Source organism: Misgurnus anguillicaudatus, chromosome 3 (genome assembly GCF_027580225.2).
Source record: "Misgurnus anguillicaudatus chromosome 3, ASM2758022v2, whole genome shotgun sequence".
NCBI lineage: Eukaryota > Metazoa > Chordata > Actinopteri > Cypriniformes > Cobitidae > Misgurnus > Misgurnus anguillicaudatus.
In genome coordinates this window covers 33,859,635-33,878,482 of record NC_073339.2, presented here as the reverse complement: position 1 = coordinate 33,878,482, position 18,848 = coordinate 33,859,635, and the positions used below count along the sequence as shown (strand labels likewise).

General features: G+C 37.0%; 1 protein-coding gene across 2 annotated transcripts; it reads right to left on the bottom strand.

Annotated features, from left to right (window-relative positions):
• Positions 1-1,361: 1,361 nt before the first annotated feature.
• Positions 1,362-17,700, bottom strand: uba6 (ubiquitin like modifier activating enzyme 6). 2 transcript variants are annotated; one of them, XM_055205616.2, is made up of 33 exons: positions 17,622-17,700; positions 16,830-16,906; positions 16,599-16,693; positions 16,140-16,168; positions 15,910-16,004; positions 15,181-15,292; positions 14,935-15,015; positions 14,726-14,848; positions 14,486-14,609; positions 14,200-14,303; positions 14,046-14,108; positions 13,885-13,961; positions 13,250-13,316; positions 13,021-13,164; positions 12,138-12,205; positions 10,915-10,993; positions 10,323-10,403; positions 10,161-10,238; positions 9,880-10,061; positions 9,659-9,764; positions 9,488-9,577; positions 5,645-5,725; positions 5,428-5,556; positions 5,253-5,304; positions 5,106-5,169; positions 4,895-4,964; positions 4,739-4,810; positions 4,416-4,539; positions 2,363-2,556; positions 2,155-2,282; positions 1,971-2,058; positions 1,799-1,893; positions 1,362-1,719 (listed from the first exon to the last, which is right to left on the bottom strand). In XM_055205616.2, exons 2-33 carry the CDS (start codon positions 16,865-16,867, stop codon positions 1,569-1,571), a joined length of 3,084 nt encoding a protein of 1,027 aa, XP_055061591.1. In that variant the 5' UTR covers positions 16,868-16,906; positions 17,622-17,700; the 3' UTR covers positions 1,362-1,568. The 2 variants fall into 2 exon arrangements, with proteins under 2 accessions (XP_055061591.1, XP_055061592.1); XM_055205617.2 differs by lacking the exon at positions 17,622-17,700 and adding an exon at positions 17,420-17,568.
• Between the last annotated feature and the right edge of the window lie 1,148 nt (positions 17,701-18,848).

The following is an 18,848-nucleotide window of genomic DNA, read 5'->3' as shown; positions in this document are numbered from 1 at the left end:
TGCAGGATTAGCTGGGAACTTGTGAAAAGCCAGGTTTTGATGTTTTACACACAGACCAAACTTACAATATGAAAAATTCTGGGATGTGATATAAATTATTGAATTATTTTGACTCCCATCCATAGACTCCGATATCTCACAGGAATGAAAATGCATGAAGCAGTTGCAAATATGACCCAAGATACTTTTTGACATAGCATCCCTCTACTGGCACTATTAAGATGACATTTTCCCCTTACACTACACTGAACTCATCCAAAGCAGTTAAGCAGAAACTATACCGTGTTAACTACAGTGCATCTTTTGTTGTAATACTACAATGACGTAACCCTATTACACAGGACTCGTGAAACTGCTATAGTAGGTGTGACCAAATACATTTTCCATATGTGTCTTCCCTAAAAACAGGTCATGATGGATGTGACGGAGTGGTACAATGCACGTTTTAAACCAGGAGCAAAATCTTTGGCGTTACAGTAACAGAAAACGTATTAAGCTTTACTATCCTCCCTAAACGTGTACTAATGTGCAAATAAAAAAATGAAAAATCATGTCTTATAAGCCTTCTACTCAGTGGCGGCTCGTGACTGCTCATCCGAGGGGCGCAAATTTAAAATAAGTGTTCAGAGTGTCATGTGTGCTGCTTGTGTTTTCAAAATATGTGTTTGTTGCGTCATGTGAACCATGTGCGTCACGTGTTTTGTCAAAATAAGTGCCTGCTGCACACGCCGTTTATGATAAAAGAGACGCTCACGTTCACAAAATACACGCTAGACACTCCCTTAAAGGAACAGTATGTAAGAAATTTATATCAATTAGTCATAAAATGGCCCTGATATGTCACTAGACATTAATAAATCATTTTCATTTCAAATACTTATATCACTGACAACAGTGGTCTGGCCAGGATATTGTCATTTAAAAAGTGGAGTTGCAGCCCTCAACTGATGTTTATGTTGTCATTTTGTGTATTGGCCACCAGTTGTGTGATTGCAGTACCAGTTTTAGCCACACGTTTTTTGATTGCAATACCAGTTTTGGCCACAATCCTACATACTGTTCCTTTAACAGTACACTCTGATTATGCATTAGATTATGCGAGTATGGCAAACGCGAGCGTCTCTTTTATCATCAACCCTTTAGGCACTTATTTTGACAAGACACGTGATCAACGCACAGAACACATATTTTGAAATTACGAACCACACACATGACGGGCTACATACATGTTGTAATGAATTTCGCATCGAGCGCCCTCGAAAAATAAAGTCACCGGCCGCCACTGCTTCTACTGACTTCCCCACACCCAGTCTATGAGACGAACACACAGAATAATAATAATAAGCCCCGGGGCGATCGTGTAAACACTGTTTTCGTTTTACTCATCAGAGCATTAATATTATTGTCACATTGAAGCACAATATAATTATCTTAAGGCATCTGCACAGACAACACTGCGCAATAAAATAATAAACCAGTAGAAAATGAAAATTCACTATGTACATGGGGTCGGATTAAGTGCTACTCCGCTAGTGGTCCACGGGCCAAAAGAGAGAAGAGTGCGTGCGTCAGGCTGTGTTGCCGCTCTCGCTTTCTCGACTGAAGTAATAGCGCACTGGTGGACCCGGCAGATCTTCGTCCCCATCCACCTCAGGGGCAAATGATACAGTGAGGTCAACATATTTCCTGCCTGCTGAGGGTTTGATCAGTTTCTGCATTCTGGAAAAAGAGACATTGAAAGATTGTTATGGAAACTTAATAGTATAGGTTATTTTGTTATTTTGTTTTAGGGCCTTACGTCAGTTTGAGTCTTTTGTTGTGGCCGGGCATGACCGGCACGTACAGCATCTTTACTCCATGAACAACCATAGTGGGCTCGATTCCATACTTCTCCTAAAATCAGAAAACAAAGCTAATCCTCGTGTACGATAAAACCCATTCATTAAAACCTACATGATCATGTGACTCACTCTGACTGCGCTTATGAACTCAGATAAGGTGAAGTCCTGATGACCAAAGACAGTCCAACGGTCCCAGATAGAGAAGGAAATGTCATCTCTACTCAACACAAAAAAAAAAAAAAAGCAAACCATATAAAAACAGAGAAACGGGTGTTTTGGGAGTGCCAGTGCATGCTTTTGTGTGTGCCGTCACCTGATCTGGGTTCTTTTAACCTGTGCCGTTTCAGTGAGCACCATGACTGGAATGGCTAGGTTGAAGAAACAGTTTTTAAACGATTCGAATCCATAACCACCAGCAACTTTGATCAACTCAACTGCCACCTGCACAAAACCAATAACTAATTAAATATTTATAATTGTATGAGGCAATGGAGATGCACTAGATGTTTCCTCTCTCTCACCAGTCCTGAGACAGCGGCGGTTGATGTGGCGATAGCGGGGATGATTTTTCCCGCGATCCGTTTGGTTTGCAGTCGGTCAGCGGCTTCGATGGCGTACATACGAGCCCGGAGAGCAGACGCCGATGCTATAAAATCCATGTGTCCGTTTGAGTCATCGTCTTTCTCGAAGAACAACGGAGTCATGTGTAGTCTCTCTAAAGACGAAAATGGACAAAATATAAGAGTGGTCTACAAAAAACAGGTTTAGAAACATGCACAAGGCTATGTACACTGCCTGGCTAAAATCTCAAATCTATAATATTTAGTTGGAATAAATTTAAGCTTTAATTATGGCACACATTTGTCATGGAAAAAAAATGGTTAGGATAGTTCGTGTTAACCTCCTAAGACCCGAGCTTTGGTTTGGCTTGCATTTTAGATTTCTTCCAGCTATTTTGGGGTTGGGAAGAACCATTAAATATAATAAATAAATCCAAATATTTTTCTTTGAACATGAAGCAGTGTAAGTGTCCATGTTTGTGTACAACAGGTTCCAGTTACACAAAATTAAGTATTATGGTGCGAACAACAAAAAATGTGATGTCCAGTATGTGGACACACCAGGTCTTAGTAGGTTAAAAGAATTGATGCCATCCAATCACAGGCTCCTATGTCTTTGCTTATTTAAATCCAAATGTCAACTTTTTTGATCATGCCACTTAAACACATATAACAAAATGTAATTAATGCAAGCAAACACTTTTTAATCCACAAAGGTAATACACAGACTAGACAATTTGAAAATGAAATTTAAATCCTTAACCAATCACATTTCAAGTTTAAGCCAAGGGGGCGGGGCATTCCAGCATTAACAGTGATCATTTATGAAGAAATAAACAATACAATATGCTTTAACGCTGTTTTTGTTTTTTGAACTGGGGCAGGCCCCTCTTGGGGGGCGCGAGATGGTGCCGAGAAGTAACCGTATGACATTTCAAAATACATTAATTTACCTTAAATTCTGAATAATCAAACCTCAGAAAAATAAGGCTAACAGCACTACGTGTAATTTAAAGGTCCCATAGCATGAAAATCTGACATTTTCCATGTTTAAGTGCTATAATTGGGTCCCCAGTGCTTCTATCAACCTAGAAAATGTAATAAAGCTCAACCCAGCAACTTAGTTAAACCATTCTATGCAAGCATGTAAAAAAAATAGGCCAATGAAATTTGGCTCCCCTTATGATGTCATAAGGGGATCTTATTATAATAATACCGCCCCTTAACAGCACTATCCAACCACGGCACTCCCATTTAGAGCAGAGAGAAAAAATTATTGACAGTACAATTGAGTTTTAATTTCAACAAACCACTATCATTGCGATCAGTGTTTGCATTTCGTCAGCTCATTTGCATTTTACAAGAATTTTTTTCTCACACCTACAAAGTGGCATTTTTAACATGTTATAATAAATGATCTGTGGGGTATTTTGAGCTAAAACTTCACATAAGTACTTTTGGGACACCAAAGATTTATTTTACATCTTAAAAAAGTCTTGTGACATGGCACCTTTAATATGTTTTGTTTAATTCAAATTCTAAGTTTGAGATTGTTTTATGTCATAAATTGTCTTTTGGGGGGAGGCGCAAAGGGATGCACCCTACACAAAGGGAGGGGGGGGGTTCACGCCGAAGAGTTTAAGAACCACTTCATATTTTGTTTTATAGAGAATACCATTACAGTGACACATTTTAAAACTTAAAATCAGATTGCAACATCTATATTTACATTTACGAATCTGGCAGACGTTTTTATCCAAAGCGGCTTACATTGCATTACCAGGTATGCATTTATGTGTTGTCCCAAAAACCGAACCCACAACCTTTTGCACTGCTATTGCAATGCACTACTACTGAGCTACAGGACTATTGCAAGTATTTGTTTCTCAAGATATATGACTTTTACTTGATACACTTCTTTGGTCACCACTGAACAAATACGATTTCATGGTTTGGTTCCTACAGTACGACAGTCCTACAGTACATGTGCCATGTGGATGTGTCTCAAACTCACCTGCTGTAATAACGTTGGAGTCGATAGCTTCCTGTAGCTGTGTGATGGCTTCTCGCTCTTCTTCACTGCTCACCGTCATCTTCATCTGATCAGGTTTTTTAATGCTCTCATCTGTCTCTATATGCTAACACAAAACAAAACTCACTCACTCACTGTCTCCTGTGTGTTTGTGCACCTCTCACCCTCGATCAAGGTCAGAGCAAGCATCCTTTTATGAACAATTGTTGTTTATATTTGCGACAATACGATATTTCTTGAACTCCAAGTCCATTTGTTTAAAGGTGTTACAGTGGTATAAAAATGAAGGGTAAAAAAGTAGATACCTTTTCTGATGGTTTGTATTCAGGAACATCTACTCCAGATAAAACACTCAATACAGCCTCGAAAGAAAGATTCTGTGAATGATTCGACAAAACATCAATCAACAACAAAACAAAAAGAAACACACATTTAAATACGGACATGTTCAAAAATGTCACCTTTTCTGTGTATGGGATATTATAAATTCCAGCAAAGAGGCGAGCGGCACTGGCAACAAAACTAAAATGCCTGATGGAGGAAAAGCATAAATCTCATTAAAAAAAAAAAAAACATCTTTACAATTCACTGCTTCTTTAATTCTTGTGTGGCACTTTAAAAATGAGTGTATGCTTTTACAGACAGTCTATACACAGATACGCTCAGACTCACAGTGGGTCACTGAGGTCAAACTCTATAGGAGATGGCGGCCGTTTGGGTGATTGCCAGAACAGACCTGAATACAGAAGGGAAAAACACATGAGCTGTTGACTTACAAAGCAAGCTTCTCTACATGAACAAGTAAATACGGTGACTTACTGCCATCCTTTAGTCGTGTGTCCAGTGGAAATGAGTGCAGTAGTTGTAATGCCTGAAATAAAAGCATTAGTCCACTTAGACATTACATATACTTTTGTTACAGTGTTCGTTTGACTGTTCAATAAGGTTTTTTTATAAAAAAATACACATCTTGGCAAAAATGTGAAGAAAGTACCTTTCTTTTGAAGTACTTGTCAAATTTGAGGCGAGCGAGAGCTACACAGTGATCCCAGCGGGTTGGTCTCCGACTCAACAGCTTAATGACCTGAAATGCTCCTTCCATACTCTCACTAGCCATCAATCTCTACACACACAGAAACACAGATGTATTCAGATGACACAGATGAGGCCGAACCAAAGGGTTTATATAAACATGTAGTGCATATTCTCACCTGCAGCACATCTTGAGCTGATGGATGACTCTGCCAGAACATGTTATACATGAAGGGTTTGTGGGAGAAAGCGCTCTCGAACTACACCGGACACAAAAACACACATTAATACACATATTAAAATACTATGAAGAGCACTGAACAGAACTTATCAAACCTCATAGTTTTAATGGGTGATTCTTTAACTAAATCTACAACAGTTAACGCTTTCCCCGCCATTGATGAGTTAACTCGTCAATTAAAAGAAACGCTTCCCTGCCAATGACGAGTATTTTCGGCAATCTGTAATACCACACTCTTCCGCAACTTATAAAACCCGGAAGTATTGCCACACGGGCAAACAGCTGTATATGTCCATGTATGTTTTGAGGATCGCTCTGAATCTGATCTCTATAAAAATTATTTCACAAAAATTTAATTATCTCAGATTTTTGCTCATAATTTGGTGTTTTTGAAGAAACCTACTCATATTTGAAAGGTGATACAAAGAGTGTCTGTTCTTTTCTTTTGATATATTGTATGTTTATATATTTAAAGAAAAGCATTTTCTGGAAGGCATTCAACTTTTGTGAAAATCATGAAAAATGCAGGAGAAAGAGTTAAAGGGCACATATTATGCTAAATCCACCTTTAATTTGGACATACATGTGTGTTGGCAGTGTGTATACACAACAACCTTACTCTTTTTTAATCCCTGTTAACTCATTCCCTGCCAACATTTATTTAAAAAGTTGCCCGCCAGCATTTTTGGGGATTTTCACACCAGGAAATTTTTCTTCTATAAATATATAAACATACAATATATTTAAAATAAAAGAACAGACACTCTGCTTTTAAACAAACTAGCAAACAAACAAATAAACTAACAAAACGGAAAAACTTTTCATCCTATCTTCATTTGTTCTCTTTTTATAACCTCTTAAAAAGGCCGTGGCACAATACTGTTCCCAGAGCATATATGTGAAGTTTGAGCTCAAAATACCATAATAATAATTTATTATAGCATGTTAAAATTGCCACTTTGTAGGTGTGTGCAAAAATGTGTCGTTTTGGGTGTTTTTCTTTAAAATGCAAATGAGATGATAAAATTCAAACACTGATCACAATGATGGTGGTTTGTTGCAATTAAAACTCAATTGTGCTTTTCTCTGCACTAAATGGCAGTGCTGTGGTTGGATAGTGCAGATTAAGGGGTGGTATTATTATAATAAGAGCTCCTTATGACATCATAAGGAGAGCCAAATTTCAACGACCTATTTTTTCATGTGCTGGTAGAGAATGGTTTACTAAAACTAAGTTACTGGGTTGATCTTTTTAACATTTTCTAGCTTGATAGAAGCACTGGGGACCCAATAATAGCACTTAAACATGAAAAAAGTCAGATTTTCATGCCATGGCCCCTTTAAATATGGGTAGGTTTCTTAAAAAAAAAATTGAGCAAAAAGCTGAAATAATTGTGTTTTGTAAAGACTTTTGTTAGAGATCAGATTCAGAATGTAGATCAAAACATACACAGAGTTTAAAATGTTGTAGAATTAGCTGATGCTTCAGTTTTTATAAATTGGGTAAGAGCACCACATAGTGGATTATGGCAGAATTAAAGATTACCGTAAAAACTCGTCAGGGAAGCGTCAATGGCAGGGAAATGTTTTCTCTTAATTGACGAGGTAACTCGTCAATGGTTGTGAAAGAGTTAAACGAAACCAGTCTTAGGGGCGATTGATATTTCGCGTCTTTTGCGTGCTCAAGTTCGTTATTTCCAATGTAGGCGTGCGATATGCACGCTCATAATGGAAGCAACGTGGTCGCGACACGCACGTGGTGTGACACGCCCGTTTTTTCCAGGCGCATCAGCACCGCAATGTTAAAAACATTTCAACTTCCTAAAATGCCGCAAGCCCACCGCAGGTCATGTGACAAAAATCAACAGACGGTCGCGTTTTCCGTGCGGATTTATAAGCAAAATGTGAACCACCCCTTATTAGACATGCTATTTTAATTGTCTTTATAATGTGACATCACAAAAACAAAGCCCCGCCCACAGCCACTGACTTATTGGTTAATTTTACAAAAATGCTTTTCTAAATATGTTTGTTAGCAGATTGTAGTGCTAATGTGGCTATAGATACTATCGTCTCAGACTGTATTTACAGGAATCAGATCAATTTAAAGGGGACATTTCACAAGACTTTTTTAAGATGTAAAATACATCTTTGGTGTCCCCAAAGTACATATGTTAAGATCTAGCTCAAAATACCCCACAGATCATTTATTATAGCATGTTAAAGGGATAGTTCGGCCAAAAACGATATTAAACCCATTATTTACTCACCCCCAAGCTGTCCAAGTTGCATATGTCCATCGTTTTTCAGACAAACACATTTTCGGATATTTTAGAAAATATTTTAGATCTTTCTGTTGATTAAATGTAATGTTACGGGGTCCAGCAATAGTCCACGACCTTCAAGTCCAAAAAAAGTGCGTCCATCCTTCACAAATTAAATCCAAACGGCTCCAGGATGATAAACAAAGGTCTTCTGAGGGTAATCCGTGCGGTGTTGTTGTAGAAATATCCATATTTAAAATGTTATTAACGTAATTAAATACCTTCCGGTAGCGCCGCCATCTTAGACTCAGGAGAGAGTATTAGCGTAGTGTACGCACTTTTCTTAGTGACGTATGACAAATTCGGAGGGTGGGGGACAGAGCAGCAGCAGAGAAACCGCTGTATGCTGCGTAAGCGCTCATCCTGAATGCGGATGACTCCAAAATGGCGGCGCTACCGGAAGGTATTTAATTACGTTAATAACATTTTAAATATGGATATTTCTACAACAACACCGCACGGATTACCCTCAGAAGACCTTTGTTTATCATCCTGGAGCCGTTTGGATTTAATTTGTGAAGGATGGACGCACTTTTTTTGGACTTGAAGGTCGTGGACTATTGCTGGACCCCGTAACATTACATTTAATGAACAGAAAGATCTAAAATATTTTCTAAAATATCCGAAAATGTGTTTGTCTGAAAAACGATGGACATATGCAACTTGGACAGCTTGGGGGTGAGTAAATAATGGGTTTAATATCGTTTTTGGCCGAACTATCCCTTTAACATTGCCACTTTGTAGGTGTGAGCAAAAATGTGCCGTTTTAGGGTGCGTCCTTTTAAATGCAAATGAGATGATCTCTGCACTAAGCAGTGCCATGGTTCTGACATCACAAGGGGAACCACGGTTTAAGTTCAGAGATAAGAAGAATGCTATCTTGTGGTCAGATTGGAACCTCCAAATGAAACAACTGCCATGAATCTTGTATGATTCTTATTTTAAAATGATAAATATTGCATTCTTGAGAATAGATACAGTATTGAAAAACAAAATATTACAATACTTACATGTATCAGTATTTTTTGCACCCCTAGTATATTTGTAGCAATAGCCAATAATACATTGTATGGGTCAAAATTATCATTTTTATGCTCAAAATCATTTGCATATTGAGTAAATATTATGTTCCAAGATATTTTGTAAATTTCCTATTTTAAATATATCAAAAATGTATTTATTATTAGTAAAATATATTGTTAAGGACTTCATTTGGACAACTTTAAAAGTGATTTTCTCAATATTTCGAATTTATTTTTTGCACACCAGATTTTCAGATGTCCAATCCTAACAAACTATGCATCAATAGAGAGCTTATTTACTCAGCTTTCAGATGATGTATAAATCTCAATTTAATAAAATTTACCCTTATGACTGGCATTGTGTTCCAGGGTGCGAATAATGTATATTTCTTATTGAAACGGTAATGTGTTTGTGCATCTACATATGTAACTGACCTTGTCTCTGGCCCACTGTATGGTGTGTTCAATAACAGCAGGAAAAGACTTTAGAGTGCAGAAGGGAATCTCTTCCTCCGGTGGGTCTCTCTAAAAAACAATAACAGGTGAGACAAAACCAAACAACACAAAACATGAATTGGCACACAGCCTATACACAAATATACTCACATGGCTATTGTAGGACTCAGTGAGGTTTGGGATGATGATCTCCGTGTGTCCTTTCGTCCCCATGGTACCAGAGTCTAACAGAGCTTTCTGATTGGATACGCTCCGACTGCCAGTTTGTGAGAAAAAAACACTGAAATACGTGCAATAAATCCCGAATGCAAAATGTCTACTCTTTTTCTTCTTAATACAAAATCATTTGTGATGTCATGCGATAGGATTACCTATCCACGTATCTTCGCGCCTCCACGTTATCAAGTGCGGTGACCACCACGTTGAGGCGGGAGAAGAAAACATCGCTATAGTTGTCCTCTGTAGCAGGACACACTTTGTTCAGATGAGCATCTATTTGTAGTTCCGGGTTGATTTCTAATGTAGCGGCTGCTGCTGTAGTGCTTTTAGGTTTCTAGTTGAGGAGGAGTGAGAGGAAGAGCCTTTATAAAATTAAATATTAAACACAATTTAACAAACCTCTCCATTTTGCAGAACACAAAAGAACAGACACCTGTATATGATGAGGTCTGAAGAGAAATTGTCGATTAAGGTTGGATTTTTCAATCAGATCTGGATCGGTGATGCAAATCTAAAAGGACAAAACAAGAATCGAGAATTATACTTCCTTTTATATTATTATGAAAGCAAAAAAAAAAAATGTCTGTATTCTCACCTCTCCTGAGCATCTGTTTAGCCCCACACCCATCAGTGCCAAATTTTTCAGCATCTCACAGCCAATAGCCCCACAGCCCACCTACAATTTAAAAGAACAGTGTTAAACTCATCTACATTAATATAAATAAGACAATGACTGTATGAAATTGAACCAAATATTGACTTTTAACCTATAAAGTTTAGTTTATTAAGGTCCAGTGTGTAGATTTTTACATCTAGTGGTGAAACTGTGAATTGCAACCAATGGCTCAATCCACAGCTCACCCTTCCTTTCGAAACGCATAGTGAAGCTACAGAAGCCGCAACAGGACAAACACAATATCGTTTGGGACATAGTAGTCAAGTGTGCTCTATAGAACAAATTGTTCATTTAGGGCTACTGTAGAAAGATGGCGGTGCCAAATGGTGAATTCCATGTAAGGGGACCCATGGGTATGTAGATAAAAATGACTCATTCTAAGGTAATAAAAACAATATAGTTCATCATGTAAGGTCTTTATACACCACTAATAATATAGTTAGTATTATATTGCATTTCTGTCAAGAGATCCTTCTAAAATGTACACAATGCACCTTTAACTTTCACTCACCATAAAGACTTGAAATGTGTGCAGCTTCAAACACAGCGACTCGCCGATACATGCCCTCAAAGCATCGTACCGATCACCCCTACAAACACATACACTTGTCAAAATCAACATTTAAAGCCATAGCACACCCAAAAATGAAATTCCAACAATCATCATGGACACCATGATGGACTTACGACCATTTTAGCCGCATATGCTCCTGAAATTTAATTGGCGCAACCTCAAAATATATTTGGGAGCGTTTGTGCGAATGCAAATGATTGTTGTGGTGCGACCTGTTTTAATTTCTTTACGAAATGTTGCATGTACTGTGAAATAATGAGCAAACGTTTCATAGAGACCAATGAAATTTTACACAGATGACTCAGTTTCGTGCTGTTTCCGAGCACACGAATACATGAAGTTCATATTCAGAGATGCTATCAAAATAAAAGTCAGTTAAACGCAATAAAGTTGACAGAAATATATTACTTTTGTATAGTAAAATATACTTACAAATAATGATTTTCAATTATTTTTATTTCCTAAGTAATATAAATCACACTCAAAATATGTGTACTTTCATTTTTTATTTAAACAAAGTTTTGTTATGCAGCATTTTGACAAAAAATGCAATATTTTGATGAAAATTGATTCGTTTTTTATATTTGGTTATTTTAGAAAAGATGAATTCAGTTTATTTTAAACATGCTGTTTGATATGGGAAATGTAATGAAAAGTGAAAATACAGAATCCAAAAAAATTTAAACAGAAAAAAATGGATTTGTGAGAACAAAAAACTGAATTTAAAATAAATAATTTAAGATAATATTAATTAAAATAATATATTTTAAGCGTAAAAATGGGCCAAGCACAAGTGTGTGGCAAATATTGTACGATCAAGTTTGATTCAAACTTTTAAACATCAGGATGATAAAGTTGTGGTGCTCCTATAATTTTAACATATGCTCCTAAATTTTTATTGGTGCTCCTACTTTTAAAATTGGGAGCGCCAGTGCTACCTAATAAAAAGTTAATTTCGAGCACTGTTTTTTAAGTGGAGAATTTTAGTAAATAGGATTTTATTGTATAATGCACTTGTTTGCATCATGTTGATGTTTAATAAACTGTTGAGCTGTCAAACCACAAAATTTTAGGTAAGAGTTATTACCATTAATCAACCAAACAAACACACAAGTTAAAAAAACAACATTGTGGAGTTTAAAATTTGATATTAAGCTCACCTTGATGCAAATTCCTCAGCAGGGAGAGACTGTAGGGGCTGAACCACCTCCATTGCATCGAGATAAAACTGTACAGAGATACATTTAAAAAATTGATCCTATTCCATATATATACTTATTACACGGCTCTCTGAAATGCTTGATTCTGATTGGTCAGTTGAAACATTTGCAGGTTCGTTCTTTTCAAATAATAACCGCTCCAAAGTAATAACGCATAGCCGGTACTACTTGTATGTTTTAAATCCCTCCGCGCCAACAAAGATTACTGTTTGGCGCCATCTTGTGACAAACAATGGACAACCACAATTAAGAATGGAAAATTTTGACATTCATTTTAACATGTACGGACAAAACAAAACATTTAAACAGTGGATAGAAGAACGACCAACGACAAGACACAGAGAGCCTACTGAGACTGAACTTGACAAAATAGAGCATGACAGCTACGAAGCCAACACACAAAAAAATACAGAATGGGCATTAAAACTTCTCAAAGACTGGCTAAAAGAGAAAAAATGGAGACAGACAAGTATGAAGCAGAGGATCTTAATAAGGTATTACGATCATTTTATGCATCTGTGCAAAGTTTCGCGGAAGGATAAAAATGTTAATTTAAAACAAATATGCCAATAAAATGTTTCAAATTCATATTCATGTCGTTTTTTTTCTTATGTGGCAAGTAGCCGTGTAATAAGCGGGATACTGTAGAGGCAGCCGGTAGTTATCAGGTAAATAAGCCCCTTCAGTGTGATACAAGACCCTCCGCTTCGCGTCGGGTCCTGATCACACTGTCGGGGCTTATTTCCCGATAACTACCGGCTGCCTCTACATTATCCCTTACATAATGGATATAAACCTCAAAAATGTCTGACCTTTGACCTACCCATTGCTGAAGAGGGGTGAACTTTCCGGTGAGAGCCTTCAGCACCTCCTGACTTGCAATGCCACCCACCGCTGCGGCGAGAGGAAAGAGACAACCCCTCGAGCAGCGCGAAACACACCTCACCAGCTCTTCATTTATAGATGCCTGACAACACACAAAAATGTGATGATTGATGTGTATGACAAGAAATAACATTTAACTGAACGAGTGTTAGTTCTCACAAACTCACTTTGTTTTTTAGTGTTTTGCTGATCTCCTCTGTGAACTTCAGGAGCAGCTCAGCATCCTGCAAACAACTACACACAGCAGGCAAGTAAATCTTTCAGCATTATATATAATTAATGGATATATTGATCTGTATTTGTAAATTGTTTATTTTGTAAATATTTACATTTAACTTTATAAATTAGAGAAGATGTTCAATGGAGAATTTGTTTTTGCTGTGGTATTGTGCCAACTCTAATGCAGCGTACACACCAAACGCAAAGCATTGCGTTCCTTGCTCTTGATTATTTGCAGGATTTAACCTCGCGTTAGATATTTGAGTATATGACGTGAATATGTATATATATATATATATTTTTTTTTTTAAACTTGCGCTGAAGATGCGTGTTTGAGGCAGATATCACAAGAAATCACGCAAGCCAATTTGCGTTGCCTCGCGTAAATCCCGCATCTATTCAACTCTTTGCAAGGACTTGATATATAATCTACTCGCACAAATATTTGTATATGCTTCTGGTGTATACGCCCCATAAAAGAGCTAGTGAGAACCCCCTGAGTGCTGCTTTATCCATAATGCTGTCTAGATAGCGGCTCACTAGGTTTTGAGATACAGCCCGAGAGACTTATAGAGTTATTTACCCAATCTTGGGATGTCTGCCATGCTGTTCCAGGAAGGCATCCAAAGCTAACATGATTGCATGAAGCTGTAGAGGAACCTAATTGGGAAAAATCTAACATTTATTAAGAGACAAAATGTGTCTGATAAATATGTCAACAATAAGAGAGGTTATGATTCGAACCTCTGGTTTACTGAAGTCTGGAGTGAGGAGCCGAGGGTCGGATAACTGCTGTTCCATGGTCTCCTGCACAAACAACAGACAGATTAAATAGTTTTGCATTGTGCTTTACGACTATCAAACAGATCAACTGAAGGGACCAGAGCTATTGACATACAAAGCTGATTGTTTTGGGGGTCTTAACCAGGCGAAGGATTCCTCCGTGTGTATACGGCTGGAACGATGAGGTATCTCCGATTGCAAAACTGTAGGGGGAAAGAACTGTAACATACAGACACGGTTAGATGTATTACCAAAAATATGCAATAAATGGTTATTCTAATTACATTATAGCAAGTGGATGTGCACTTAAAATCAAATAAAAGTACTATTCATGAACTTCCCAGTCTGTGGGTAAAGTAAATTACAAATGTGTCGAATGAGTGTAGAAATTATGTGTGTACCTGTAACTTGGTGTGTAGTACCGTTGAGTTCAGTCATGCCATTAATTTCCTTGAAACACACACTCTGTCCTGTCTGGAGACCATGTGTTCGACTGTCCATACACATAACCACCCCAGATGTTTCCTGAGTGATTGATTAAAGAAAATGTGAACAACTTTACTTACTTTAAACCGTAAAATCTCATCAAATGAGTAATTGTGACAGGATCAAATAAAAAAGCAAGAAGGTGCTCTGAGTACCTGAGTGATGCTCTGGATGAAGAGTTCTTTCGGTTCTTCTCCCGTAGGATCAGACACCTCAAACGTGTCCCCGAAATCACAGAACACTCGCGAGGAGATCCCGAACACATCACAGCCAATGAACTGCACCGAAAAATCAAGACATCACACATTGCTTTCAAATAAAGAATGCTACATCTACATACAAGTATGTTTACGAATATATGTACCTTGATAGGAGGCTGCTGAGCATGGCAGAAATTATTGATCTGTTTCTGTAAGTTCAGCTTTGTTTCGGTTAGCACTACACACTAAAGAAATAAGCAAATACACGTCACATACAATATAACATAAGATTTATCTCATAAGACAGAATGCAATGGTTAAGATAAATCAGAACAGTCCAAGATATTTGACAGACACAGGTTAAAAAATAAATATTATAAACTTGGTTGTTTTTCTCAGTGTAGACCAACCTGGTATCTCTTCAGGAAGCTGAGGTCAGTGCTTTCATCCAAGACATCAGAGGACACACTGACCTGAACATATGGGTTTAACTCGGCCACTCGAGAATGAACAGCTTCCACTCTGAGAGGAAATCGTTGTTGATTAAATTACAAAAACTAGGCACAACTGACTTCTTTGAATAAATGCTATGCTATAAAGAATAATAAATAAATCAGAATAATATAGACTAATACATTGATGTAATGTATACTCAATCTGCTGTTTATATTAAAGGGGACATTTCACAAGACGTTTTTAAGATGTAAAATAAATCTTTGGTGTCTCCAGAGTACATATGTGAAGTTTTATCTCAAAATATCATAAAGATAATTTATTATAACATGTTAAAATTGCCACTTTGTAGGTGTGAGCAAAAATGTTTTTGGGTGTGTCCTTTAAAATGCAAATGAGCTGATCTCTGCACTAAATGGCAGTGTCGTGGATGGACAGTGCAGATTAAGGGGGCGGTATTATCCCTTTCTGACATCACAGGGGGACCAATTTTTTCACATGCTTGCAAAGAATGCTTTACCAAAACTAAGTTACTGGGTTGATCTTATTCACATTTTCTAGGTTGATAGAAGCACTGGGGACACAATTATAGCACTTAAAACATGGATAAGACAACATGCACGATTAGATTTTGGTTGTCCTGAAGTTGAATGTGTCAGTGTACACAAAAGTTAACGGTAACGCACCTTTTTTTCTGGCTATGCACATCCTCCTCTCTGATAAAAAAGTTGGTACCCAGATCCCAAACTTCACATTGCTTACAGTCATGCAGGGTGACTGCCTACAGACACACATGCAAGTCTCAGAACACAGTGTCACAAGAAAAATGCAATGCCAGAAAACACAAAAAACTACATTTGAAAATTGCATAAAGAAAAATAAACATGTATAAAAAGAATCTAGACATTTCTCTCACCTTCACTCCAGCCAAAACAATATTTTTCGCTGCGAAATATGAAAATTTGTGGCATTAATGTTACAGAATGATATTCTTGTCTGACAAATTACCAATAAGAGAATGTATAGATGGAAACATAGAACCTTATTTCATTTTTGGAAATCAATGATCCGACATTTTCACCTAATAATATTTTTGTGCGAGTTTGAAAGGCTTATTATGCCAATTCACTATTAATACAGTCTGTCCTTCAATAAATAATATGTGCAGTGATTACAGGTGCTTAGCACTGTTTCATAGTGTTTTATCAATATTTGTATTTCATTTGTAAATTGCACATTGTGTTAATTTTGTGCAGCTGTGCTAAATTTGAATTTATTTGTGTCATGTCTATAATGTTTAAACCAGTCTATCTATGTATCCATCTATCTACACAAATTTGTAAAGGGGTCTGAAATGGCATATGGAAACACCCACCTATTTCGACTCCAAGAGCTCCCATTCCACTGAGAAATACAGCAGACTGGGCCATCTGCTGCATAGCGCTGTCTCCCAGTACATACCGCTGCCGACTATAAACAACCACATAAACCATTTAGGCACAGAGAAAAAAAGAAATCTCATTCTTGATATGACAGTAAGCTAGCTAAGATTGTCTCAGTTTAATTTACATTCAGCTTGATTCATGCGTTTATGGTTTAGTCGTACCTGTACAGAGAATCATCTATCTCCATGGAGTCGGCCATAGTGGGAGGGGGAGTGTCCAGATGTTCCTCTGTAAGCTTCTGCAGGACAGATCAATGATATATTTAATGTAGGATAACAGAGGACCCAAAAAACACAAACTAAACTATAATCTGTGCATGGTTAAACATGACATTGAAAAATCTGAATCTGCTGATGTTGAAGTCGTGATTTCAGAGATCGAACGCTTGTCCATTTCACCTGTCAGGGCGTTTCAACACAAAGCATCTTACAACTGTACACTAGATCAATCTGCTCTGGTTATAAACAGCTTAGACATGGGATCGCAGTCCTGTTTGGTAACCACATACAAATGCCTGACAACCAATTCAGCCTCCAGTGCCATAACAGTTTCAAGTTTTAACTGTAAAATAAGAAATTCTGACACACATCTATCTTTTCTTTAACGTCTTATACATTTAACATACAGGCTTTAAACAATTTATAAACAGAACATGTAACATGCTATCGATCGTATCATCACAAAAACGCCTCGCACTTGATCAGAGACCTTTAAATGTCTTTTAAAATCATCAGATTGTCATATTGCTTACTCATATCAATGTATCATTAGCACACCGGCTAGCTGAGCTGATCACAAAATTGTCCCATCTATTTGAATATCAAAAGATAACGCAAATCTAACGCCAGGCTCTGCTTCGTGCACATTTGCGAATGTTTATAGCTTTTTGTTTTCAGTGAGTCGTGATGTAAAGCACTGTTTAAAATACAGAATGAGAGCAGTGAATTAGCTACCTGTCAATGTGCGCGAGGATCGGAAGGCGGCACACTTCTTCTACTGCGCATGTGCGGGTGGGTTTCATGTATGAAACTTTCTACCGCCACCTAGTGCATATATAAACCACTACTGGTTTGACTGATAAGAAATATTTATTTCATAAAACTCTCACTACAACCACAACAGCTGTCCGCTCTGGGTGCATAATAGTGATGTAATTTGTTAGCTTTCTTTGTTGCTATTTTTGAAAAATGTATTTGTCCATTTGTTAATATAACTTCAACAGTTCTGTCACAAAGCAGCTTTTAGTACAGAGAATACAAACATAAGGGAAAAATACATAAATACGAAATAAATAAATAATAGAAATCAGAAATATTAAAAAATATTTAATAAATCAAACAATAATAATACATTTAACTGGATGTATTATTGACTGCACTTTAAACTAAATCAACTTAATACTGGAATGTAAACATATTTCAAATTTCTCCACATGTACTAGTATAAAAAATACTTATGGTACATGTGCACAGCCATTACCTGCTTATGTTATTGTATGATTTTTTAATCTGTATTAAATTTATAATTTGTACTCTGTGTATTTTGTGTATATTTATTTTGTATATTGTGCATTACATAGCCTCCTGTGATTTGTCATTCATTGTAAAGGCTTATTGCACTGTATGAGGCTGAACATGTACTAAATGTAACAATAAAAATGTGGTTGTCAAAAGAAGTTTAAAAAAAACTCTGATGGATAAATTACTGTTTTTTAGGGGATCTCAAACTTTTGACTTTAAATGGGATATATCATGAAAATTTGACTTTTTCTATGTTTAAGTGCTATAATTAGCTTCCCAGCACTTCTATCAACCTATGAAATGTGAAAAAGATCAACCAAGTTGGTTTTGGTAAACCATTCTCTGCAAGCATGTTAAAAAATCGGTCATTGAAATTTGGCTCCCCTAGTGATGTAAGAAGGGGATAATACCGCCCCTTAAACTGCACTATCCAACCATGACACTGCTATTGAATTTAGTGCAGAGATTAGCTAATTTGCATTTTAAAGGACACCCCCAAAACGGCACATTTTTGCTCATACCTACAAAGCGTCAATTTTAACATGCAATAATAAATTATCTATATGATATTTTGAGCTTAAATTTCACATACATACATACTCTGGGGACAACCAAATATTTATTTGACATCTTAAAAAAGTCTTGTGAAATGTCCCCTTT